Genomic DNA, 27029 nt, shown 5'->3' on the forward strand with positions numbered 1-27029 from the left:
CTTTGTTTGGCAGTCGCTACAACACTAGTGTTGAGTAAGTCAACACTGTGTGTTTAATTTCAACTACTGTGAGTGTTGATTCAACTATATCACAAATAACACTTTCAAAAGTGTAATTTCTACATCCAGAGTGGACCAATATAGACACTTTCAAAATGTTGAATTTAACTCTGTAGGAGTTGATGGAACACTTCCAAATTTGCTGTATGGAAACAACAAGACATCAGATCAAGTGTTTCTGCTTCTTTCTGTACCTCAGCATGGTGTTGGTCATCAGGGCTTTTGCCAGCATTTTGGCTCCAGTGTCTCCAATATTGTTTCCACTGATGTCCAGCTCAGTTAGAGTAGCATGACCCCCTAGAGCGCTGAGCAGAATGTGCATCCCTGTTTTCAGCTTAGAGTCAGACACTGAGAGAGACTGCAGGGGCTGCAGACATTCACACAGGATTGGTAAGAAGAAATAAACATGGAATTTAAAATCATTTAGAGCCCTTTACATTGCATTACATTAGTAGAGTAAAGGAAACCAACTTTCCTTTGGCTTGTTATTTTGTTTGTATTTCCTTTTAACTCTTGTAAAGCACTCAGTTGCTGAAAATGTGCTGTATAAATAAAATGAAATTACCTCAGAAATCCCTCCAATAAGTATTAATTACATTTATATTAACAATAATATTGAATACTACAGTCTGGTGAGTGTCTACCGATGTTTTCACATAAAAGTTCTGGGCATTGCTTTTGTGAATGTGTTGCTCGATGGCAGAGCAGAGCTTTGCGATGCACAGAATGCCTCTAATCAGAGACAACCTGATGCATGTCCACAAAAACTGATGCGCACATGAAGCAAGCAATGTCTCAGGAGGTTTTGACACAAGATTAAAGACATACAGATAAACACTGACAATATGGGACTCAAAAGTGAGATTAAAATGCGACGGAAATTAGATTTTTATATTTTCTGCTTAAAACAATTGTCTTTTCTTACTGTCAGGTAACAGAGTTACTGACACATCTGTTTAACAACTGATATCCTGTAAAACAGTTTTGCGACTTTTTCTGCCCTGTAATAAGCTCAGTGCATGCTGCTTCCTATGTGAAAGCAGCTTTACACACTTAGGTGACATGAATCTGAATATGGTTCTAAATATCACTTATGACTCAAGAAGGCAAGCCAATCTAACATTTTATAAAATTGTGCTGATTTAAGGGTATAATGTTAATAACTTACAGTAAATAAATGAGAGGAAAATAACATCACTCACACACTCTTCATCCTGAATGAGCTGCGCTATGCGATGAAGAAGGTCGGTGAGAGCTCTGCTCCGAATCAAGACAAAAGCATGCAAACACATAGCAACATGTCAGGAACATTTGACAATAATTTACTAGTATGTTTGGAAAATATAAGAAATCTATTCCCAGGGCCCAAATCTAATTGAGCTTTGATACCTGCTGCAGGCCTAATAATTTAAGCTGCACCCATTATTTAGCACTTTCAGTTTATCTTCATGTTCTTGGCTTGGTAAACTGTAACCAGTGACCTGATTAGTGGATTTAACTACATATAAATTGGATTCTTGTGATGTAGGTGAGGGAGCTGCCCAGAGTGCAGCTCAAATAGCAGTACTATGTTTTCTGTAATTTTAAACAAAGCACATCTGTGAAGCAGGAGCAATAGTTTTGTTAACTGGAAAACCGGTGAAATTTGCTCCAAACTAATTATCAACAAGTCCTATTAAAACAGAGCGTAAACATAAATGTGTTTGTATGTGTCGAGTCTGATATATTGTCAGAAACATGAAGGAACACTATGAGTGTCTTAGTTATTAATATGTGTTCTTATATTACTGCTTTTTTTTAACCTTGTTAGCCAGTGCCAGAGCAGGATTTAAAAACTGAACTGCAAAAAATAAATTTGAGACAAAGTATCTATTACTGCTGCCAAGAGGAGGAATCGGAGAGCATGCAGAACATCACCGTTTTGTTGTGATCCACATCACACTTAGTATTATTTTACTGCAAATCTAGGTTTTCAATCATATAATCAGCATTGATTTTGTTAACTTTAACAAAGTCTCTGGATGTCTGTGACCCGGGTTTCATCTCTGCCTACATCAGGTGCTGAGGGATGGGGCTGTGGTCCCCACATCACTGCTGAAGCCTACCATGGACCAACCTTAGTAACACAAGCATACTTATGTGATGCTTTTCTCATAGACTTGGAAATTTACTCACCCAAACTATTAGCTGATTTCAAAAGTTCTTATTGCAAGTGTGACAAACGTAAATGAATTTATTTTGAAGTTGTTGGTGGGGCCTGAGGTATGTGGCTATGTCGGGAAATGTTGAGTGTTTTGCAAACTCATTAAAGATAAAAACATTTTAAAAAATTATGTTTACATAAATATTTTCTTATTTTAGTATATTTGCAAAACTGAAAAAAAGATTTCCAACATTGTCATAATGAGGTATTTGTGTGTAGAATTGAGGAAAAATATTAATTTAGCACAGTACAATAAGGCTGTATCATAGCTACATTTGAAAAAAAAACTGAAGCGTTGTGAATCACTTCCAGATGCACTGAATGCTTGACCTTCACTCATAGGACAGCATACTCTGATATAATGGGGCTGTAGCCAACAGCAACCAGCAGGTCACAAATGTCTCAGTGTCTGATCCAACTAAGCCCTTAATCAGTCAGAGCTGTTTGGCAACATGGGATACATAATTGTGTAGATGATATGTTAATCTCAGTTTCTTAAACTAAATTAGCAAGCAGCACATCTAACAGCTTCAGAGTAAAATAATTTGTGTGTCTTCTTCACCAGACCTGGACTTCATGGCAAAGTTCCTTCCAAGAGCAAGGTGATGAAGAGACTGGCATCGACCAACAGACAGAACCAGAGTCACCATGTCATTCTCAAAACCTGTAATTACACAGCAGTTGGTGAAACACAGGAGACACTGTCACAAAGCTGATAACTAATCAGATGGATTTTTGGTCCGTGTATTTTCAGGCAGTTCGTTTTTTCGTTTGAAATGAAAAATGAGATTCTACACAGACCACCGATTTCCGATTTTGGTTTAGTAAACAAAAAAACAAATCTATTTCCGTTTTCTCATTTTTCATTTCAAACAAAAAAAACGAACTGCCTGAAAATACACGGACATTCCCCCCCAGGTGAGTTTCTAAATCATTTCAGGTACTTTTACTGTCCCTGAAAGGAGAAACTTGTTTTTTTAGCTTGTAAAAACACACAGTTGTGAAGTTATTACTGGCAATAGTTTCCTTACCTTTGGTAGAAATCACCATATCACCATTAGCTTTCCTAATATTAATGAGTATAGCCATCATTCAGTCAATCCTCTTTTCTTGACCTGGTTTTGCTAGAAGTTTCTTCCTGTTACAAAGAAGCTGTTCCTCCCCACTGTCACCCTGTGCTTTCAAATAATAGGGGATTGTAGTGAAGTGAACCTTTGTTTTAATCTGCTGGTTTCACATAGACAGATTTGTACTAATTGGCAATTGATGATCAACTGAATCTCACTGTGTTGTTCTATAACTGGCTGCAGTTTAACTGTTTGCAACTGACTGTGAACGTCAGCCTAGATATACTAATTGAAGTGTTTTGGAATTATTTCTATTTAATTAGATATGTTTGATTATAAATTGGATCAGTGTATAATGCAATATGCTAATGCATGACTTTTATTGTTCAATCAAATTTATTTAAGTAAAGTGAAGTGCATTAAATTGAAAATAACTGTGGCTACATCACTGGAGTGCATTGTCATTTTTTAATCAGAAAGTATAAATAAATTGTTACACTCCAAATTCAACAATTTCTCATTGTCTTATTTATTTAAACCCTGAACATGGAAGCAATTTTTGTTTTAAAAATATTTTTCTTTTGTTGGGTGATTCCCAGAAAGGGAGTCTGCCTCTGTGTCCACTCTGTTTGGACTTGTTGCCCCCTGTAGCTCGCCCTAGGCTTCACCCCACTTTGTCCCATACAGAGCAGTGTGTGGTGCACACAGTTTGGCTTTGCATACTGTTGTCAGAAATATCCAAACTTCTGATCGCTTTCGCCTCAGAGATGTGCTCCTGTATCACCTGGGCTCCTGCTGAACACAGCTGCACACACATATACAAAAATAAAAAAAACTCTTCGTTTATTACTGCTGCTTAAGATCATAACTTAAAAACCATAAAATTTGCATAACAGTGTGTTAGTGTGGTGTTTACCTCACAACTACTGAGATCTAACTCCAAACCAAAGAGACGAGTGTTGGTGGCTAGACCTTGCAGCAATAACCTGTTTGCAAAACAAGAAAATGATCCATATGTTAGTTAAAAGTGCTGAATAATTGCTTCAGACAAACCTCCAGTTACAAGTAAAAATGCCTCAATAACTGACTCACTATGATCAAAAGGAATTTCCAGATTTGGAATATAACTTGATATCATGTCATTTTGGTTTTTTTTACACACAAATTCAACTCCATTGATTTGTGTTCATTTCTTTATTGGGTTTTCTTCCTCAAGCCCAACATTAAAAACAGCCCTGCCCAGCATCCATCCATCCATCCATCCATCCATCCATCCATCCATCCATCCATCCATCCATCCATCCATCCATCCATCCATCCATCCATCCATCCATCCATCCATCCATCCATCCATCCATCCATCCATCCATCCATCCATCCATCCATCCATCCATCCATCCATCCATCCATCCATCCATCCATCCATCCATCCATCCATCCATCCATCCATCCATCCATCCATCCATCCATCCATCCATCCATCCATCCATCCATCGGCTCTCCTCCCACTGCATACCCTATAACACCTCACCCGGGAGGCATCCATCCTAACTAGATGCTGAGCCTTTTCATGTGGCTCCTCTGGATGTGGTGAAGCAGCAGCTCTACTCTGAATCCCTACCAGAGGACCAAGCTTTTCACCCTACAGGGGTAAGGGAGAGCCCGGACACCCTGCAGAGGAAACCATTTTGGCTGCTTGTCCTCAGAGCTTGTTAACATAGATCAACTGCATAAAAAGAGTAGTTAAAAAAAGATAAAATAAAACTAGACATCTGTCCTGGTCCTTAACGGCAGTCCTTGCTATCTGCTGTCTGGATGGTCCCCTGGCCCTTTCTGTTTGGGGTCTCCATATTCCCTCTGAGCCTTCAGGGTTTCTCTGTGGGAGGATCCACACTCCGAAAACATGTTCAGGTAATTGGGGATCATGGTATTCATTGTAGCTTTGCTTTTAAGAGTGGTTCTATTCTGTATCAGTTCCATGAAGATATAGGACAGTACACCTCACCCATCAGTGCACCACTTGAATCTGTGCACCTTCAGTTCATGTTTTGTTGTTCCTCTTTTTATTTTAATAAAAGTTTATTCTTGGTTTTGTGAATTCAGTATTCTGTGTTCAGATGTTAATGAATTATTTGTCAAATTAAATAGGTTCTGATAAAGAGAAGTTTTAGCAGGGAGTGAAACACACCTGAGAGCTTGTGGAGGTAGTTTGGTTGCAGACAGGCCAACGAATCTGAGCTCACAGCTCTGACTGAAGAACTCCTGGATGCTCCTGGTCACCTCCCGCACTTTCCTGCACAGATGTAGAAAGTTGATTACGTCAGTACTCTTAACACTTATTCTGACAATGGACTGAGGCACAAAAAGCATTTAATGTCCATATATCATACTTTGTTACATTTATTTTTGTCTTATAGTTATTTTGGCCATATCATCATCAGTTCGGAAAAGCCGTATTGTTCATATTGTTGTCATGGGTGAATAGGAAACATTATAAACATTTCACTACAGTAAAAAACAAGGTGATGTTAATTCCTGTCCATTAATTCCAACTATCCATCCTGGGTTGTAGGAGATGGCAACAACACACTAGATCAGTGTTTCTCAACCCTGGTCCTCATCGCCCCCCTGTTCTGCATGTTTTAGGTATTTCCCTTCTGCCACACACCTGAATTGTATCTCTGGACGATTGACAAGTTTCTGTAGTACTTGATGGTCATGCAATCATTTGAATCAGCTGTTCTGGAATAGAGGCTCATCTAAAACATGCAGAGCAGGGGGGCTGTGAGAACCAGGGTTGAGAAACACTCATCTAGATGCAGTTGTCCTCCCATTTAAAATAATTTTGACTTGTGTGCAAACTAAGACTGCCCTCTGCTGGATTTATTAAGTATTGCATATTTACTCCGTTTGTGACATTTACAGGAAAGAAATATACCTTGATTAAACTCATATTTACAATTTGGGAAAAACATACAAGCCTTTAAACAATTTGGTATTTAAGGTTGTTACCCCTGGTCTTCAGGGCCCAACGTCCCTCATGTTTTAGATGCGTTTCTGATCCAGCGCATCTGATTTAAATTGCATTGTTACCTCCTCAGCATGTCATCATCTGCAAAAACCTCTTATTCACCTAATTTAAGTCAGATATGTGTTGGCAGGGGAAGCCCTAAACCTGAAGGACAGTCGGCCCTGAGGACCAGGACTGAGAACCAGTTTAAGGTTGTCACAGTCTCTTCCATGTAGGGTTCCACTTTATTTATGAATCACAAAGCTGATAAATCTATGGCAAATGACTTTGCACTTGAGATAAAATTTGCAATAATTTTTAACATTGTAAATACAAGATCATTTTTACATTAAACTCATAAAAATTACACAGCATTTACTGCTTTCAAATAAAAATAGTACCTGGGTACCATCATAATTAAATTGTCTATAGTAAAATTATAAAAATGTCTCTTTGTAAGCCTACAATATTTATTAGTGGATCAGGTCTCAGATCTGTTGCTGGAAAGCGTCTGAAACGGAACCCGGTACCTAACTGCAGATTATCTGTATTCCTGCACTGTTGGTGCATTTGGGTGTACTTTTCGGATTTCTGTGGACATTGTTCATATAGTATAGCAATGATGTGTTTCAGTAATGTTCAGAGGAGCTCATAAGCAAAGTTCTTTCTTCTGAGAAAAGCCAAAGACTGATGGATTCCTGCAGTTCCTGGAGAGTGGAACTGACCTGTGGCTGAAGGGGTTTCTGGCCAGGTTCAGGTGAGTCAGCTTGTAACAACATCCAGCAGACAGTGAAACAAATAGCTGCACGACACATTAGAATGAACAGTTGTTACTGAAAGAAGAGGACTCAAACATTTCAGGACAAAATAAAACTGGCAGAATATGTTGCTTGTTTTTCTCTTAAAGCTATAAGTAAATTGGTAGCTGCAATATTTCTGCCACTCCTGGATTATGGTGATGTTTTATATAAGAATGCTTCGACCAAATGCCTTCAATCACTAAATACTGTGCATCATTGTGCTTTAAGGTTTGTAACTGGTAGCAGACGTCTCACACATCATTGTAAGCAAAAGCTGAATGGCCTCCTTTAAGCGCACGGAGAAACAATCACCTGATGATCCTAATTTATAAATCTCTACTCTGCTTGGCTCCAGCATACTTAAACTCTCTTTTACCGTATTTTCCACACTATAAGGCGCACCTAAAACCTTCAGTTTCCTCTAAAGCCAACAGTGCGCCTTATAATCCAGTGCTCCTTATATATGGACCAATATTGAGCCACAACAGGTCTAGCAGCTACGGTAAGCAGCCGCTGACTTCATTTTCCCCCGTAGAAGAAAAAGCGCTTGGTGCATGCTGGGATAGTTGTCAGAACACTGGTTTGTTAATAAAGTTTGACTGACCTCTCTACCTACCGACCGTCTAGAATCAGGTCATCTGCAGGTCATTTAGCACCACGTTCTCCACGAACATGCTGTGAGCGAATGAAGAAGGGTGACCATCGTCTGGCCACACCCCGGTCCAGTCGCGGAAGGCTCTCCTTGCTGACTGGAGTCAGACTATTCTGTTGACATTCCCTTTTAGTGCAGCTCCATCTAGTGGATGCATAACGTAACTACAGCCTCTACTGTAGCATCTATTCTATGCGCCCTATAATGCGGTGGCCTTATATATGAAAAAAGTTTTAAAATAGGATATTCATTCATGGTGCACCTTATAATCCAGTAAGCCTTATAGTGAGGAAAATACGGTACATAGATCTATTAATTTCCATTTTTTACATTCTAACAACATTTTTCTTTTGCATGTTCCATGTTTCCGAACTGAAAAAGGGAAGCAAGCGTTTAGTGTGATGCTCCTTCAGTCTGGAATCAAGATGTCAGAATTGATTTCACTGGACTTATTTTGAGTGATTCTTAAAAACAGGCAACGAGATTCTACTAAACAATGTCACTGTTTTTAAATTGTTTTCTACTGTTTTACACATATGTATTGTATGTATATGCATATGTATTAATTAATTTTATTTTGTGACCAGGTTGCTGTGTATTGCAGACTTCTGCCCAGGTCCCTCTTGAAAATGAGATCTAGATCTCAACAGGGTTTACCTGGTTAAATAAAGGAAATAAAAAAATGTTTACTGATGTCCATGAGCACAAGAGCATAAAACAGGATTGCAGCATTTGTCTTAAAACCCAAAGATTTTGGGATTTTCTGTTCAGGAGATTCAAGCTGATTGCACAAAACATCTACCTGTCTTCTAAAGCAAATAACATTAAAGGAAAAGATTTCCCCTCACTGTGTCCAGAGGGCAGTTGGTGTCACTGAGGTCCAGATGTGACAGGGAGTTTGTACCAGACAAGAACTTGAAGAGAAACTGCAAAAAAAAAAAAAAAAAAAACACAATCAAACTATTCAGTATGTTTATCTGCAGTTGCAAAAATATTTACATAGAAAGAACCATAAAATGTCCTCTCAAAAAACTTTTTTTTTTTCTCTCAAGCTACATGCCCAAAATATGAGAAAGAATACTTTTTAGTGCTATTGCTTAAAACGTTCTGTATAATCAAAACAGACACAGAAAAATCCTGGAAAGGGACAAAAAAGTTTAAAAGTATATTCAAGCATATTGTTTTGTAATGAAACAGTCAACACTCAGGTAAGATTGTTTGGCATGGCAGGCAGACAAAGAGCAGAGGTTACCGTGGCATCCTCAGTCACCAGGCTTCCTGGGTTGCAAGACAGGTTAAGATGAGTCAGAGAGGTAGAAAACTGCTGACAGGAGGACAACACCTGACCCAGACAGCCAAGACCTACAAACATAGGAAATACTTCAGTGTCAGCAAGCTTATTATTTAAAAGCATCACAAGTTAAACAGTATTAATCATTTCAGATCATAGGTCCCTCATATAGCTCTTGATCAGTTTAAACACTGTTCTTCAAAGACATCAAGAGGCAGATGCATGTCCCATAAAATACATGGCTGGTTCTGATCTCCTGCTCTCTGTTCACTGAGTGTAATATATTAAGTTTTGTACCTTTGGCGCTCATTGATACACGACTCAGGGAGAGGAACCTCAGGCCCTCATTTAGATGCTTGATTTCATGACTGAGGGCGATTACACCTATATAGAAAATGATCAATTTGAACATATTCAAATACAGAACTTATGCAAAAGAAAAAAACAACAACAAACAAACCCAAAAAGAAACATTGACTGTAAATATAAAGTAAAATAATATCTGACAGGCAAAATATTACATTTTGTGTATTTAGGTCAAACCAACAATACTACTTAATATCTTAGATGAATAAATGAAATGATAAAGGACCACCTTTATCTTCAATGGAGTTGCCTGACAGATTGATGGCTTTCAGGGCAGAAGATGTGTGCTCTTGGAGGGCAGCAGCCATTTTCACAGCAAAGTCTCTGAAGCAGAATAAATGCCACTTGTCAATATGTCACTTCTTGTGTTCTGTCAATATCAGCAGCAATACGTTTACTTTCTACCTTTAAAGTATAATGTAGAAAGTAAAAACAGTATGTGGCCCATCATTAATTGAGACACATCTTAAAATGAAAAACAGCAGATGACATATAGAATAAAGTTAATAATTTATCTTGTAAAGCAAGATCCAGAAACATTTTCTGGAACCTGAAGTGAACTATATTGGTTGTTGGTGCTTTTGGTTCATTAAATACTTCATCTGTATGTTTGTCTGGGTGATGTCATGTCGAACCATTCCCTGTTCTGTTATTGTATCATACAGTACATCTGTTTTGCAACCTGTTAAGAGACTGCTGGTCTTCATAAATCAGAGGCTGCAAGCTGTACAAAACGCTGCTGCACTACAGAGCTACAGGCTATGATCATGTCATGTCAGTTGCACTAGTTTAAGGCACCAACTAATGCAGCTGTTTTCTATTTCATCTTCAACATTTGCTGAAAGACAACACATTCATGCTTCCTTCAGAGCACTAATTTATACAAAAACTCACACTTTCAATCCACAGTCCTCCAGCGAGAGTTCCTCCAGACTTGAAGATTTGGACAGCAGGAAAGTGAGCTGCTGCTGGATGTCAGCTGACTGGGGGAAAGAAGGATTCATTGTCAAGTTCCAACAAAGGATTTTAGAAAACAATGATTGTTTTCTCATGCTTAGTGCCATGAATGTAGTCTCCCCCCACCCACTTCTGATTACCCTGTGGAATAGTAGACATAATGAATTTGAAACAATCCATTAATACAAACCTTTTGCCAATGTAGAAAATTACTTCCTTGATAGTTACATCTTAGGACAATACTCCTGATCTAACTATTATATTGCTATTTTGATCATAATAATCAAAATAAGACTTTGAAAAAGTATCAATGCATCAGTAAAGTTTGCCTCCCATTTCATGTAGTCAGTATCTGGTGTAAAACCACTGAGAGCTACTGACTTGGTTATCCTGGGAAACAAATACATGTGCATAAATGTGCATTACAGTGAGTAACAAGAGTTTATCTCTGAAGGTTTTTGTATTTATATTTAAGTGAATCTGATGACCAATCATGTTCCTTCTAGATAAACAATTAAAAAAACTTTAACCAAAGGACAATCTAAAGCTATTATTTGTTTTCATAAAACTTAGCATGATGTGAGATGTTTCTGAATAACCGTGTTCAAACAGACATCAAAACCAAAGTCTTGATCTTTGTATCATATATTTCAGTGCTGACCCAGTACTCCCTGATCTTAGAGCCTAAAGTTGCTATTGGATGTAAAGACTTTCTCCTAAATATGTTAGGGATCACAGGGATGTGCACTAAGACCTATGCAATTTATTTGTTGAACTCATGACAATGCTCCTAAATTCAGCACAAATCAGCTGATTAGGCTGCCAATGACTCAAAGGTGATGAAAGGTGACACACAACTCCACTAGATTTCTTGTACATGTTCGTCTTTTAAAATGGAGATAAAAAGAGACAAAAGACAGACGGTACCAGTTTGAGTTCTTTGCAATAGATCTTAGTAAACCATTGGTTGAAAGACAAAGCTGCTACTACCAATGCCAAGTCTCTGTGGAAAGAAGAAACAGTAAAATTGAACAAAGATACAGTAAAACTGGCCTTGAAAAAGTTGCCCACTTTCTTACTTGCTTTCTAAATGGCTAAAGTCCAGCAGGTTGAACCTTCTCCAGTTATGCATGTAGTAGATATTGTCCACGTCCTACACAGATAACTGGGCTTCATTTAGATGTTAAGCTTGGCTTTGTTTAGGACAAAATCAGCTGTCTGTAGACAGACTTACTTCACTAAGTTACATCACTTACCCACTGAATTTCTTCTCTGAATGGCATTTCATTCCAATCACAAAGAGCAGCATAGGTATCAGAGAATCCTCCTGAAAAACATTAAAACACACTATCCATAAGTGGTGCTCATATACCAAAGATCTTATACTGTATGTAACCTACTATTTATAAATGATATCAAACGAATCACCTTGAAAAATTTTCACATCACAAAATATGGAGAAATGATGATAAAGAACAAGGAATACAACAATCCTCAGTGTTGTCAGAGTGTAACAAGTCCAATATCTTTTGAACCAATCACATAATGGAATAATGACAGAAACCTACCACAGGGTCCTGGTTGGCTGTTCAGCTGCTCCTCTATGACAGCAGTCAGAGTGAGCAGCCTTTCCTGGAGGTCCTGGGGAACTGTCTTCAACAGCTTTCTGAAATTGACAGAGTCAGAAATAAACCACAAACAGGCAATATATCAAGAACAAGTGGGCTGCAGATTCTCAGTGTAGTGACTCTGAGGTTACATCAAGGACAAACTAAATGCCACACAAGGCAGGTGATGTTTTTGCATATATGCTAATGCTAAGCACAACCTGAACCTGATATAAGATTGTTCTGATGAGTGGTCAAGTACATATTATGAAGCTTCATTAGCTTGAGAAGTTTACCTTGAAGCAAAAAGCCATCTTCATTGTAGTTTTTGGCCTGGCTCTAAATAATCAACAAGCATAATTTTTAAGTAGTCGTAACGTCAGCAGGTTTATAGTTTTACTTTGTTTGAGCTCTTCATTTAATCCACTCCATAGATCTACCTCACACTCCGATATATGAAACTTTTTGGTTGTTCAAATACATGTTTTTTTAATGTTTAAGATTACAGATACTTGTCACTTGCTATGCTTAAATACATTAAGCATTCAAGTTTATCCAACTTTGAGTTAGAAAATTGTGCCTAGAAATGATGATATGGTCAAAACACTCACTCGCCTGATAATTGCGCTCACAGTGTATTAGTCTGGTTATCAGAATAATCTACTTTTCTGATACACATGTTGTAGAAGTGAACTCACCCTGGAGAAGAATCTGGGAAGATCCTCTTTAGTGACGCGGTCATGTGGCTGATCATGGCAACAAGATCTTCATCATGCAAGACACTGAAAGACAAGCTCTGCCTGTCCGTCTCCAACTCAATCTGTAAACCATGTATGTCATGAGTGATGAATGTCTGTACAAGTTAACAATGAATTATTACGTCTTTAACACTCTTGCAATGAGGATCTTGCTCAGGTCAGTTAGGAAGCACAGATCATTATTATTAATCCCTCTCTTCTCCTTTTGTATCAATTAAATGAACAGGTGCACTGCAGCTTTAAAACCACCAAATAATATAGGCTACATGCACTGAGTATTATTTTATTATTAATATTACTATGATTGATGTCCTTTTTGTTGCTGTAGTAATTATTATTATTGTTTCTGCCTCTACTGTCAAAAAACTTTTAAAAAAAACACATTACTGAATTATTAGATTCCCAGGAATCAAAAAAGCCAAGTGAATAGAAATAATTTGTACAGGTGTACAAGAAAAATGAAACTAACATTCAACTTGAATTATGACAGTGTATTCTTGGCATAGGTATTGTGCATTTTATTTGGCATTTCCATTTATTGGAAGAAAAACAACAAAAAACAAAAAACATTAAATCTAAGAAAAAATGATAAAGTAAATGAAATATAAGAAAGTTAAAACTGAAAGGCTGGTATACCTGAGTGAGACTGTGAATGTTGATGGAAGAAATCTCCAGGTAGCTAAACGTGCTCTCCACCTGGGCACAACAACAGTTCAATCATTGGCAATGCAAACTGTAATGAGAAAACGGAGCTGCACGTGAATTGGACCAGTGTTTAAAGTGTCTTTCACTACCAAGGACCACGCCACAAACCTGAACATTTAAAGATTTATTTATGAATGCATTAGGGATGAAGGGGAGAGGGAGGAAGGGGAGAGGGATTAAGGGGTGAGAGAATGACGGGATGAAGGGATGGAGGGATGAAAGTATGAAGGGATGGACGATCTTGATTCGGTCGTCTGGGAGAATGACGGAGGGCTTGGGATGTGGACACTCTGAGTGGGGGTATGTCTTCGGGAGGCAGTTCCTCTTATTTATTCCCGAGCCAACATAGGAGCCCCAAAAGTGTCTGATTTGAATTGAGATGAGAAAGGAATGGGTTGCGAAAAATCACTGAAGTTATACAGATGCGTTAAAGGTACGCCTGTGATGACCGGCGAACTAAAACTTGAACCGTCTTGTAGGAGATAGCCTGAGTAGATGATGAATAGGCGGCTCCTACGTGAAGGAATAGGGGGAATGAGGTTTGAGAGAGATGCTGGACTTGACTAAATTAGCTTGGGCCGGACTGAAGTGACTGCATTACGGGATGCTGATGTGAGGCGTGGACCTTGAGGAGAAATGGTTGCTGAATTTCTGATCTGAATGCGAAGATGGGCTCATATGGGTTAAGGATGGAAGAGATGAAGTAGGTGAGAGAAAGCGAACTGATCGGTTAACTACTCTGAAAACTGATGTCTAAATGTTATGACGATGAATACCTGACGAGTATGGGTGGATAAAGAATTATGCTTGAAGAAAGGAACGGGGGAGTCGGTTGGACATTATAGAAGACTGAGGAATCGGAGATTAGTGAATTTCTGAATCTGAAGCTGAGAGTCGGAATTTGAAGGAAATGATGGAACATCGGGGATGTTCTGAGTTACTGGAATGTGAACTGCTCAAACCTGGAACTGATGCTGCGCTGAGACCTGAATGAGTCTGAATAGAAAAAAGTACGCTTCTTGCGCTGTTCGTGTCCCCAAAGTTTCACTGCCGTAATGATGAATTCGAATGCGAGGTGAAATGGATTCTAGGCTGTTTGTTTCGTCCGTTTGTTTCTGAAATGGCTGCCAAGCGTCGGAGGGAGTTGGATGTCTTCGGGTTGAAGAGAAGTCATTGTAGGAGAGAGAACTTGCCCTTGCTAGAGGAATTGAGGATGAGTGAGTCTTGAACGAGAGGGGTGTTGACTGGAATGTAGGGTTTCTCTGAGGAGTGATATGAATGGCATGGTTCGTGGAACTGTTAGAAACGTCCTTCAGTGGGTACGATTGAGAAGAATAAATGGTTTCGGGGTTACGTGATGAACGGAGGTGAGGTAAAAATGAATTGGAAGCCCCTTCCTGAGATGTGCTGATAACGTTGGAATCAGGTTGAATGAATAGGACTTTGAAGTGCGGGTGATATCTGCTTTAGAGAGCCCGTTGCCTTGTCTTGCTGAGCGAATGAATTTGGTGATCTTATCTAGCCTACTTTTGGCTTCCGTGGCTACAAGTGAGATGACTGAGTTAGGGCTTAGGAGCCAATTGAGATGAGAACAATAGTAGATAATGGATGGATGGATGGAGATTGAATTTGGAATGTCTATGCGGGAGAGAAACCCTTGGATGAATCCGTAAGAGAGAATTAAACTCTCCATTAGGATAATGTCTGAGGTAGGAGTGAGTACATTCACATTGGTTTGAAGTGAAGAAATTGTTCTGGAACGCTGTGAGAGGACTGGGACTGAGGAGTCGGAGAATCCTGCAAGGAAGCTGACGTGGATTGGTGGGCGGCGGGTTGCAGCTGGAGCCTGAGCTTCCAGGATCGTTGAGGTATTGCAGATCATCTTGCCCCCGGGTATGGGACGGCGTGGCCCAATTGTCGGTGCCCTCGGAAGTTGATGGGCTTTCGAGAAAGATTGATGTCTGAGTTTTGGGTTGATGTGAAGGGAGGATGGTGGGGGATAGCCGTTTCTTGTCATATAGAGAAAGTGATGGATGGATGAATGGATGGATGAATGAATGAGTGGATGAATGGAGGGCGGGAGGGATGGATGTGAATGGATGAGCAGATCTGGATGGTTGGATGGACGGATGGATCTGAAATGGATGAATGGATGCAGGTAGAGGGATGGATGGATCAATGATTGAATAATTTGGTGAGTGGATGAATGGATGGAGGGATGATGGGGGAAGGATGGAGAGATGTGAATGGGTGGATGAGGATGGATGGATGAATGAATGAATAAATCAGTGGGTGGATGGAGGTATGTGAATGGATGGATAGGAGGATTGGTGGATGAAGAAATTGATAAATCAATGGGATGAATGAATTAATGAATGGGTCAGTGAGTGGATGAGTGGATGGAGGGATGGATGGATGTGAATGGATGGATATGAGGATGGGTGGATGAATGAATGAATGAATGAATGAATGAATGAATGAATGAATGAATGAATGAATGAGTCAGTGAGTGGATGAAGGGATGTGAATGGATGGATATGAGGACGGGTGGATGAATGAATGAATGAATGAATGAATGAATGAATGAAAGAAAGAAAGAAAGAAAGAATGAATGAATGAATGAATGAATGAATGAATGAATGAATGAATGAATGAAAGAGTGGGTGAATGGTTGGAGGAATGTGAATGGGTGATGTAGGGATGGATGGATGGAGGGATTGATGGATGAAACAAGGATGGAGAGGGAGAGTAATGGTATGAGTAGTTGCTGGATGAGAGGAGTGCCGCATAAACTGCGAGAAAGAAATGCAGGGGTGAATGCGGACATACGATTCAGGTTGAAAGAGCCCGCTATGGCCCTTGATAAAATGATAGAAAGCGGCCTGATATCTGGGCTGCGGAGTGCATGCGATGTAGATGGGAGCCTGATCTTCTAGATTGAAGAATCATCTGAAGAATGATGGAGATAGCTATGGAATTCAGACCTGGCACCTGGATACTTGATGAAGTTCCTTTGAGATTTGCGGCGAGATGTGGACGTCCTCTACGATTCTGTTGTTGAGAGAGTCGTCTCTTCTGCAGTCGCCTGTTGGGGTGGAGGTAGAGGTCCGAATCGGAGCGAGTGAAGGCGGAGGTGACGTCATCGAGGATGCTGTTGGACGAAGCGGGAGCCTGGGATGTTTGAACTTCGGTGGTGGTGGTGCGGTTGACTGTAGAGTTTCGGAGGAGGAACGCTGAAATGAGGATATGTTTGTGATGCTTGGCTGAGAGGCTCTGGAAGTTCGCGGTGATCCGCGAAAAGTCTGGCACTCGGGTGGAGGTCTGAGCCGGCGTCGGAAATGACGTCACCGGGGATCGTGGATGAGGAAATGGACTTGAACTTGCTGGGCGGCTGAAAAGAATTAGTTTCTCCTGTAGAGAGGGTTGGAGGCGAGGAATTGAGACTTGGATGGGTTGATGCGCCTGCGATGCAGTGCTGAGGTGAGGAAGTGCTGGTGTTGTTCAGCTGAATGGCTCTGGGCGGTGCCCCGGAAGAACGAGCCTGCTGTCTGGCGTCTCTTGGCCTTCTGCGTTCGCTGAACTGGAATGTTGGAGGTGGAGGGCGAACCTCGGACTGATGTAGGCACGGCCGATGAGGTGCGAGACAGAAGATGAAAGAGCATGCAGCGTTTGCTACTTGGAGCTGACTAATCGCTGGAAGAGGAAAAGAATATCCGCGGCGGAAGGAATATTGAAGAACATCGTCTGAATCTGAAGGGAAGAGCTGGGTAGCCACGTCGCTTTCAGTGGTGAGTTGAATTGTAGGCTTGTAATCGTAGCGGAAGTCATTGGTCTGACGTTTGACGAAACACGACAGACTGAGTAGAGTGGGTGAGCGGAGTATAAATAGGCCGCTTGGAGAGTTAGAGGTGTGGTTTGGGTGTGGCCCTGCTCCCGAAACTAAGTTAAAGTATTTAACACCACTTAGATAAAAATTTGGGGTCATATTATTAAAAATCAAACTCAAGCTGAAAGGAAAATTTGTAATATTTTGAAAAACTGCAGTTTATAGATAAAATTACATGTATAAAAAAATGGGCTGAATTGATATAGCTGTTGATTAGTCATACTGACCACTCAAAGCACTTTCACTCAGTCACACTTATTCATAAACTAACTCACAAATCAACAGCCAACATGAGATAAAGAGCCTCGTCCAGGATTGTGTCAACATATAATAATAATAATAATAATAATAATAATAATAATAATAATAATAATAATAATAATCTATTTTATTTATAAAGTCAATTTAAATCTCAAAAGAAAAGAAAGACAGAAGCAAAGCTGCAAATTTTGCACCATCAGCCCTTCTGACCAACAAGGTGTGTGAAGTGAAGGGTCTTGCCCAGGAACACAAATGACGAGGTCAGGTGGACCAGGAATCAAACCAGCAAGCCACCGACTGCAGGGCAAACCCCTACCACCGTCACCACCATCGCCCATATGGAAGAAGGAAGCTCGATTTGAGGCTACAAATCTGACATTGTTACACAATTGAGCCACAGTCAATTGTCACTCTGCAGCTTTTTAGTTTTCACCCAATTCAATCATGTTGGATAACATTAAGTTTTTAAACTAGTAACTACATACCCTAAGATGCAAAGAATAAGTCATCACACATTCCTTCTTCATTTATCTTTCTTAGTCTATATTGTTGAAACAGATTTTTGTGAGCTTTGCTTCACCTTGAGTGGCTGCTTGTTCGTGACCACATAGCCTCTCCACAGACTCAGCACCTGAGACAGAAACATGAAAAACAGATTTGATGAAGTCCAACTAAGTCTAGATTAAACACAAAGGAATGAGCTAGATTCTAGAATCACATAGTGGCTTAAGTCTGGCCTGATTTCAGACAGGACCTGAACTCAACTGGACAAGATCAAGCTGTTGAGAAGTGTCAAGATTCAAGATTCAAGATTCAAGATTCAAGATTCAAGAGACTTTATTGTCATTCACATCACGTGTTACATGAGGTGGAACGAAATTGAGAGTCACGGCCCCAGTTACATCCAAATATAAAGTATAAAATATAAAAACTAGCTACAAGATCAAATTGTTATAAATAGGAAAAATTTATAACAGTGCTGTCCTGGGTGCCAGCACAGAATGAATGAATACTTCTCTAAGTGCCAGTTTAAAAGGGCAGAAACGTATGAAAAATGAGCTGCACTAATTAGTTCACCTTATGTAAAAAATTTTACAAACTCAAAAAAATTAAGCAAAGTTAGCTTAAGATACAGGTCCTTCTCAAAAAATTTGCATATTGTGATAAAATTTATTATTTTCCCTATGATAAAAATTAAACTGTCATATTTTAGATTCATTGCACATCAACTGAAATATTTCAGGTCATTTATTGTTTTAATACTGATGATTTTGGCATACAGCTCATGAAAACCCAAAATTCCTGTCTCAAAAAATTAGCATATCATGAAAAGGTTCTCTGAACGAGCAGTTAACCTAATCATCTGAATCAACAAAGTAACTCTAAACACCTGCAAAAGATTCCTAAGGCTTTTAAAAACTCCCAGCCTGGTTCATTACTCAAAACCACAATCATGGGTCAGACTGCTGACCTGACTGCTGTCCAGAAGGCCATCATTGACGCCCTCAAGCAAGAGGGTAAGACACAGAAAGAAATTTCTGAACGAATAGGCTGTTCCCAGAGTGATGTATTAAGGCACCTCAGAGGGAAGGAAAAAGTGTGGCAGAAAACGCTGCACAACGAGAAAAGGTGACCGGACCCTGAGGAAGATTGTGGAGAAGGACCGATTCCAGACCTTGGGGGACCTGAGGAAGCAGTGGACTGAGTCTGAAGTAGAAACATCAATAGCTGTGCACAGGCGTGTGCAGGAAATGGGCTACAGGTGCTGCATTCCCCAGGTCAAGCCACTTTTGAACCAGGAAAAACGGCAGAAGCGCCTGACTTGAGCTACAGAGAAGCAGCACTGGACTGTTGCTCAGTGGTCCAAAGTACTTTTTTCGGATGAAAGCAAATTTTGCATGTCATTCGGAAATCAAAGTGCCAGAGTCTGGAGGAAGACTGGGGAGAAGGAAATGCCAAAAGGCCAGAAGTCCAGTGTCAAGTACCCACAGTCAGTGATGGTCTGGGGAGCCATGTCAGCTGCTGGTGTTGGTCCACTGTGTTTTATCAAGGGCAGGTCAATGCAGCAGCTATCAGGAGGTTTTGGAGCACTTCATGCTCCATCTGGAAAAAAGCTTTATGGAGATGAAGATTTCATTTTTCAGCACGACCTGCCACCTGCTCACAGGGCCAAAACCACTGGTATTACTGACCATGGTGTTACTGTGCTCAATTGGCCTGCCAACTCTCCTGACCTGAACCTCATAGAGAATCTGTGGGATATTGTGAAGAGAAAGTTGAGAGACGCAAGACCCAAAACTCTGGATGAGCTTAAGGCCATCAAAGCATCCTGGGCTCCATAACACCTCAGCAGAGCCACAGGCTGATGGCCTCCATGCCGCATTGAAGGCTGCAAAAGGATTCCTGACCAAGTATTGAGTGCATAACTGAACATAATTATTTGAAGGTTGACTTTTTTGGTATTAAAATACTTTTCTTTTATTGGTCGGATATAATATGCTAATTTTTTGAGACAGTGATTTTGGGTTTTCATGAGCTATATGCCAAAATCATCAGTATTAAAACAATAAAAGATTTGAAATATTTCAATTGGTGTGAAATGAATCTAAAATATATGACAGTTTAATTTGTATCATTACATTATGGAAAATAATGAACTTTATCACAATATGCAAATTGTTTGAGAAGGACTTGTAAAGTAAGAAAACTTCATTTATTTTAAGCAACAGTATTAAATCCAGTAACACACCGAAAAAATTTAGTTAATGTAACTTATTTGTCATGCATTTAATCAATTTTTTTAGTGTATGTAGACTGCTTGATAAAAATTGAACCCCACTTGAAATTACTAAATACTTACAACATACTACTTATACTTACTCACTTTTCAAGTTCACATAAATTAAACAAACACGTTTTCTTGAATCAGTTCTTGACCATCCTCTCGCTCTTCCTCCCACTTCAATTTTTCTATTAAAATGATTAAATTAAATTAAATTAAATGTTTTATTTAATGTTTTGTTGGCTCTTTATTTGTAAGAGGTCAGACAGAAAAGTGGGTAAAGAAACAGAGAGAAGACATGTGGCAAAAATCATCAGGCCAGGACTCGAACCTGTGACAGCCGGTTGTGCTTTACCCCTCTTTCCCACCTCACAGAATTACTAATTACACTAAATATTTGAAATACATAATGCATACAAAAACATTCTGTCTGAATGTTGTAAGTGTCTCTTTTGCGTCGGATTTACAGGATTATCAGAAACACAAAACAAAGATTCCAGCTTGGGATTTTGCATGAAAAAGAAATCTCATTAATTACCTTATGGCCCCCTCCAGAAAGACAAAAATAACATTAAGTTAGTTGACTTTGGTGATATCCGTAATCATAGGTTGACACACACTGGCAGTCCTGTCTTTGACAAGCACAGACTGTTATTGTTGGCCACTAAAGTTAGCATAGTGCTGACAGCCTAGCTTAAGATAAAATGATATATGGAGTCTTGTTCTGATGCTTTGCTGTGTGAATGCACTCCTGTTTATGGAAACGCTGAGATTAGTCTCTTTTCATGAGTCAGGTTAGATAAATTATTGGCTCCAGAAAAGATAAAAACTAAAGTAAAGCATTTGTACTTGGATGCAGCATTGAGTCAAAGTACTCTCCAACACAGAAAAAAAGCACAATTATAGAAAACTTACTGTTTCTAAATTAATCCATCTTAAGTAGAGTGAGCTGGAGAAACCTTCCAACCATAAATTCCAAATAACTCACTAAAAGTGAGTACTGATAGCAATTTGTTGAACACTTGATTTAAATCAACTTACTATTTTTAATTAAATACGATGTTTACATTTACAGTGTGTGGCTCTGTGGTTTAGATCATTCCAGCTAGATGGGTCAGACTGGACAGAATGGGGCATTTGGCAGAAAAGACACTGGGCTGGATGAATATACATATTTTCTGTAGAACACTATGTACTTGATAATGTAAATGAACATTTGCAATTCCAAATGAAAACAGAATCCCATTTATAGATTCTTAAGGAATCATCAATGAATTCGATCTGGTTCAAAATCGTATTTTACAGTATTTTGAGATAAAATAAAGGTAAATGCCTGAAACATTGGTAGTTGACAGACACATCGGGCAAATCTACACTTAAAAATTTAAGTGTAGCAAGCTTCTATGTGTTTAGTGTGTGAGAGTACAGAAAACTGATGTGTTCTGAAGTTCTTTACCTCTTTACCTCCAGATATTCACACACATATTCATGAAATGATGAGAATGATGAGCACACAGGCATTTTTTGTTAGTATAGAACTAAAGATTAGAAATAAAGGTGAAATAATTTAGAAATCTTTAGAAAAATAAATAATATTTTATGTTCCTGTTGCACATTTTTTATGTGGAACATTAAGGAAACTTAAGCTAGAAGGAAAAAGCAGGAAAGTGTCAACCTCTGCTTCCCATCCATTTTCAACTACTCCAACAAAGAACACACATCTCACATCTCTGCATTAAGGCCCCTGATCTAACTAGTGAGTCATTCTCTCCATGCTGGCCATGTTTCTGTTTAAAATGTGCAATAATAAGACATCTGCTCAAAAACCAACTCATGACCCACATATCTGACCACACTTCAAGCTGGTCTCCAATGTCCCACTCATATCTGGAACTCTGGGAAAAGCAGCCAGCCTTCAGGGCCGCCTCCAACTGAAGGAGGTTTTTGAAGACTGCAGTTATGTTTCCGTTTTGCTGTCATTATAGAGACAGAACAGGTGAGAAACTGACAGCTTCCTGTGTGTCCCCCTCCTGGTTAATGTGTCTGCTGAGTCTGGTACAGTCAACCATGCTGTTCTCCTCAAAGTCTTCACCACAGCCTTACTCATCTAACTCATCAGCTCCTAAAGTCTTTTAATTTACTGGGAGCGTGTTGGGTGCTGTGCATATTAGTCCTGGGCTTGACGTAAAAGTTTTCTATAGTTTATTTTTAAACATATTTGAGGGATCTTTAACAATTTACAAACAGGTTGGTATTTAATATATTTGAGCTCCAGTTGCCTCTCCTGACTGCTAGTGGGCTCTGTTATGAGTTACTACATCAATATGGATTATAAAGTATATGACAAACCATGGAGAAACTCTTCATCCCTTCATTACATTCTTGTCATGTTTCTGTTGTTCATGCTCAGCTCCACTGCAGTTCACTCTATTTCTAATTTGTTTCCTTAATGTTTTATTAAAAACACCAACAATATGTTCTTGATTACATTTTTTGTTGCCTAGAAATGTATTCACTACTTGACCTCATCTCTTTGAAAAACATAAAGGTTTATGATTCAACAACATGCAACTGGGCAAATATGGGCACTGTGGCACAGTTTCTAAACAGGATTCTCTTATTTCCTCAAAAACATCCTGGTGAACCTCAAGATGTTTGGGAAAATATTCTGTGGATTAATGGAACTAAGGAGGAACTTTGTTGTTTGTTGGAAGTTGCTTGATCAGCTACAACTGCCGTAAAACTGACATCATTTCAGGAAAAGAACTTTACATAGACATTAAACATTATGTGTGATGGCTTAACGGTGATTTCCTCCTTGTAACCTAGGATATTTTGCCGTAGTTTTTTATACTCCTTACACCGGCATGAGAAAATCCAGCTGGATTCTCCATCTGGATTTTCAGTTGGGCTTCAGTTTGTGTCCTGAAGCCCAAGGAAACTGGGATTATTTGGCAGGACAATGTTTCAAAGTATTCCAGCTTTGTTTAACAAGCTGAAAAATTTAAGTGTAGCAAGCTACTATGTGTTTAGTGTGTGAGATACATAACAGGGAGAAATATGCCATTGGTTCACATTGCTAATAGTACCATAACCATTAGCAAATCACTTCAGTTTTCTGATTTTTAGCTACGCTAAGCAAATATTTATCAATGTGTGTTTGATAATTTATTTTGAACCCTTTTGTAACAGTATGGGTAAAACCAAGATGCTGTCTGTGTATGCATATACTGAATAGTGAGGCTAATGGATCATAAGCTTAGTTCATTTTCCAACATCAGTTAAGCAGCAAAGCAATGTTTTCTAGTGAGTTTCGATTTGCCCGATGTGTCTGTCCACTACCAATGTAGCCGTGTTTATATTGTTCACAGGTCTCCAGAGGAGACAGCGCTTTGGTTTTTAAAGTAATTTGCCTGAAGTTGTAGTTTTTTAACAATAACAACTGTTTCCAGTTTATCAATTAGATTTCATACTTTAAATCTAATGATTTCATACTTACATATCTTTTCAACACACGCTTTCTCGTGTTTTTAATCTGAAGTAAATAATGTTTGAAAAGTACCACAGATGAACTCATGGCACCAAACCTTGGCTGTATGCAGCCTTTTTCCCAGGAATGACTTTTTTCTTTTTTTTTTTTTTTACAAATATTCAAATATTTACTCAACAATCTCAGCAACATTCTCTATCTTCGCTATAATTCATTCATAATAAATAAAAGCCCTTTTACACTCAGTATGACGTTTATATGCCACTTACCACAAACTTGCTCCCTGATCTCCCACATGACTGGTTTGACTGGTGCAGAAGAACTGGTGTGACCAGGCAGGCTCTGTGAGGCTTCAGCAGCTCAGAGACCTGATCTGCAAACACACACAACATGCCATGTTACAGACAGACTGGCAGATTCCTTTCTAAGCAGAAGTAAGATAAATGCTGTGTGGATCATGGGCTCAGTCTCAGTCTCAGTCTCAGAGCAGAGACAGTTAACACTAACTGTTCTCTGCCCACTGAGTCAGCCCACATCTTCCTTCTATTGTTTACTGCATGATGTTGTATGATAATTTGATGCAAAGTTGGCACTTTTAATGGACTTTCAATGCAACTTTTAGAGCAACTTTGCATTAAGTGTCATTATTTACCAAATGACACTTCATGACAACTGTCATAAACATTCATAAAGACTTCTTTATGTTCATGACAGGTGTTATGTCATGTTTATGACAGTGTCATGTCAGTCCTATGCACATCCCTTCAAATAAAGTTTTACCGATTATTCTGTTCTTTACTTTTTCTTTTCTTTAGATCAGTCTTGTTTCTGTTTTCTTTAGTTCAGTCCTTCTTAGCATTTCTAGTTATGTTTATTTCTTGTTTCTATTATTAGTAACTATTATTGTGCAGCATTATTACACACTAACTGAAAAACACACATTTTCTCAATTCACTATTTTATTTAGATTTGTTTAAGTTAGAATTATAACCAAACTGCTAGAAAAAAACTCTTTCCAATAAACATTTCTGAAATTTAATTTAAAAAATGATAAAATCTGTAACCAGTAGAGCTACCCTTCTTTTCATTAACAGTTATTAGCCTTTCATTAATGGAGTTTGTTAGTTTCTTGATGTGTCAGTGATCAACTTTCTGTGCAGCAGCATCCACAGCCTCCCAGACTCTGGTCAGAGAGCTGGATGGCTGAACCGCATACGAGTTCCCAGCTGGGTTCAGATCAGGTGAGAAGGAGGGCCATGCCACAGGTTTTTCATCTTTAATGCCTTTACTACACAGAGGGGTATTTGGATGCAAGTGATGGAACATAAAATTATTTTTGAAAGATGCAGACATCTTCCTGTCTTCTAAAGTCCAGAAGGAGTTCAGCAGATTATAAATCCATCTTCAACCTTAAAAGGTCCAACCAGCTTATCGTTCATAACACCAGCCCTACTAGTACCCACCTCCACCTTGCTGGCATCAGACTCAAGGTGGAACTCTGTGCATCTTACTGATCCACCACAGGACCATCCACCTGGTCCACCCAGAGTCACTCAGTTCATCAGTCCAGAAAACCTCTGAAGGATCTGTCAGCAGGTGTCTCTTGGCTCAGTCCAGTGGGTCCCTGGTCTCATCCTTCCTAACCTCGGCCATGCCTCCCAGCTCTTTCATTACACATGCATACATCACCTTCTATAATTAAATCCATTAAGCATTGAAGTGTAACCAGCTTGGAGCTAGAAAATCTGCCCAAAAATGATGAAAATCGATCAACGGTCAAAATACTCACTGGTTTAAGAATTGTGCTCATACTGCACTGACTCTTGACCAAATGCAGTTTACCTCGAGGCCCACAGAAACGGGAAGACACATTACTGAACCTGATTCCTAAACAACAGGAGAACGGCTCTTATTTGACTTTCTCTGCTTTCAACACAATTCAGCCAAATGGCTTGATCAAATAATAATTGGAATTAAATGAATTAATTAAAAATAACAAAAAAAAAAAAAAAACAGTTGAAACTAAATTCCAACTTTACAGGACTTATTTTCCGTGTTCCCTTCAAATGGCTCACCACAAGGCTCCAACCCTTGTTCTCCATTTTAGGTGTGTTTCCTCTGCAGGACCTTTTTCAGGAACCAGGCCAGTTTTCTGGGCTTGTTATGTCCAATGTGTGTTTCTGCTGCATGAACCTCAGACAAAAACAGGTAGTAGAAATCTGCTCCCAAAATGGTTCTAGTATTTTTCTCTGAGCAGATCTGATCTCCATGTTCCTCCATGGAGATCAGATCTATGCTCACCAGTTATTACATTTATAGATGTTCAAAGCAAAGCTCGAAGTTTAGGAAGCAGGAGAACAAGTGTTGTCCACACAAAGCTAAAGTAGAACTTCACAGTTATCAACCTGTCATATCAAAACAAAGAGCAAACATGCTAACATTAGTGTATGTGCTACAGGTTCACAGCTCTCATATGTTTATGCCCCCATCTTATAATGTCAGGATTTGAGATTTATGAAAGTTTAGGTCATGCTATAAAATTACTTTTATATTTCATAAATATTATTTAACATTTTCCATATATAATGCAAAATTTATTCTGAAAAATTGAAAAACTGTTAGAATAGAAAAATTTCAGAATGTGTTTTCAGGTGTTTCATATTTTGATGTTTCATCGTACCCAACAAATAAAATTCTTCCTCACAACAAGTGTCTAAAAAGGTACCTCAACATCTCTTCCCTGTTTGCATCCATCTTTCTGTAAGTCTTGGTGAAATAATAATTACAATCAAAATACCTCTTTGGTCTCAGTAGTCCTGACATTTATCCACCTGCTAGGCTGAGTCCTGTTTTTTCAGGCAGTTGCTGTCAGTGTTGAGGTGGAATTAAAGCTGGAGGCACAAAGGAGCAACCGTCCTTTAATAAAACACTAAAGGCTGACTCAACTCTGAAGTTCAACTGATGCATCACATATGCGTGTAATGAGCGGTACATCATGTATACATATTTTCCAGATGAGCAGAACCTGTCCTACTTCACAAACTTTATTTTACTCACATGAAGCTTTTTTGTGCTTGTAGTTGAAATAACCTTAGACATGATTACAAATACGTACTCTGCAAAACCAGAGATCA

At 39.0% G+C, this 27029-nt stretch overlaps 1 protein-coding gene across 2 annotated transcripts in view; it reads right to left on the reverse strand.

The window, feature by feature from the left end:
• carmil2 (capping protein regulator and myosin 1 linker 2) overlaps positions 1 to 27029 on the reverse strand; it is an 80555-nt gene that overhangs the window by 51750 nt on the left and 1776 nt on the right. For both annotated transcript variants that reach the window (XM_081607664.1, XM_081607663.1), the window contains exons 2-21: positions 24165 to 24268; positions 18204 to 18254; positions 13408 to 13467; positions 12712 to 12833; positions 11975 to 12072; positions 11663 to 11733; positions 11486 to 11559; positions 11334 to 11409; positions 10344 to 10432; positions 9679 to 9773; positions 9381 to 9467; positions 9045 to 9154; positions 8641 to 8718; positions 7066 to 7142; positions 5519 to 5623; positions 4247 to 4316; positions 4054 to 4135; positions 2831 to 2927; positions 1263 to 1317; positions 255 to 427 (exon numbers count right to left, since the gene is read on the reverse strand). In XM_081607664.1, the coding sequence (XP_081463790.1) occupies positions 255 to 427; positions 1263 to 1317; positions 2831 to 2927; positions 4054 to 4135; positions 4247 to 4316; positions 5519 to 5623; positions 7066 to 7142; positions 8641 to 8718; positions 9045 to 9154; positions 9381 to 9467; positions 9679 to 9773; positions 10344 to 10432; positions 11334 to 11409; positions 11486 to 11559; positions 11663 to 11733; positions 11975 to 12072; positions 12712 to 12833; positions 13408 to 13467; positions 18204 to 18254; positions 24165 to 24268 (1774 nt within the window). The remainder of the gene's footprint in view (positions 1 to 254; positions 428 to 1262; positions 1318 to 2830; positions 2928 to 4053; positions 4136 to 4246; positions 4317 to 5518; positions 5624 to 7065; positions 7143 to 8640; positions 8719 to 9044; positions 9155 to 9380; positions 9468 to 9678; positions 9774 to 10343; positions 10433 to 11333; positions 11410 to 11485; positions 11560 to 11662; positions 11734 to 11974; positions 12073 to 12711; positions 12834 to 13407; positions 13468 to 18203; positions 18255 to 24164; positions 24269 to 27029) is intronic.

This window comes from Poecilia reticulata, chromosome 6 (genome assembly GCF_904066995.2).
Source record: "Poecilia reticulata chromosome 6, P_reticulata-male-v2, whole genome shotgun sequence".
NCBI lineage: Eukaryota > Metazoa > Chordata > Actinopteri > Cyprinodontiformes > Poeciliidae > Poecilia > Poecilia reticulata.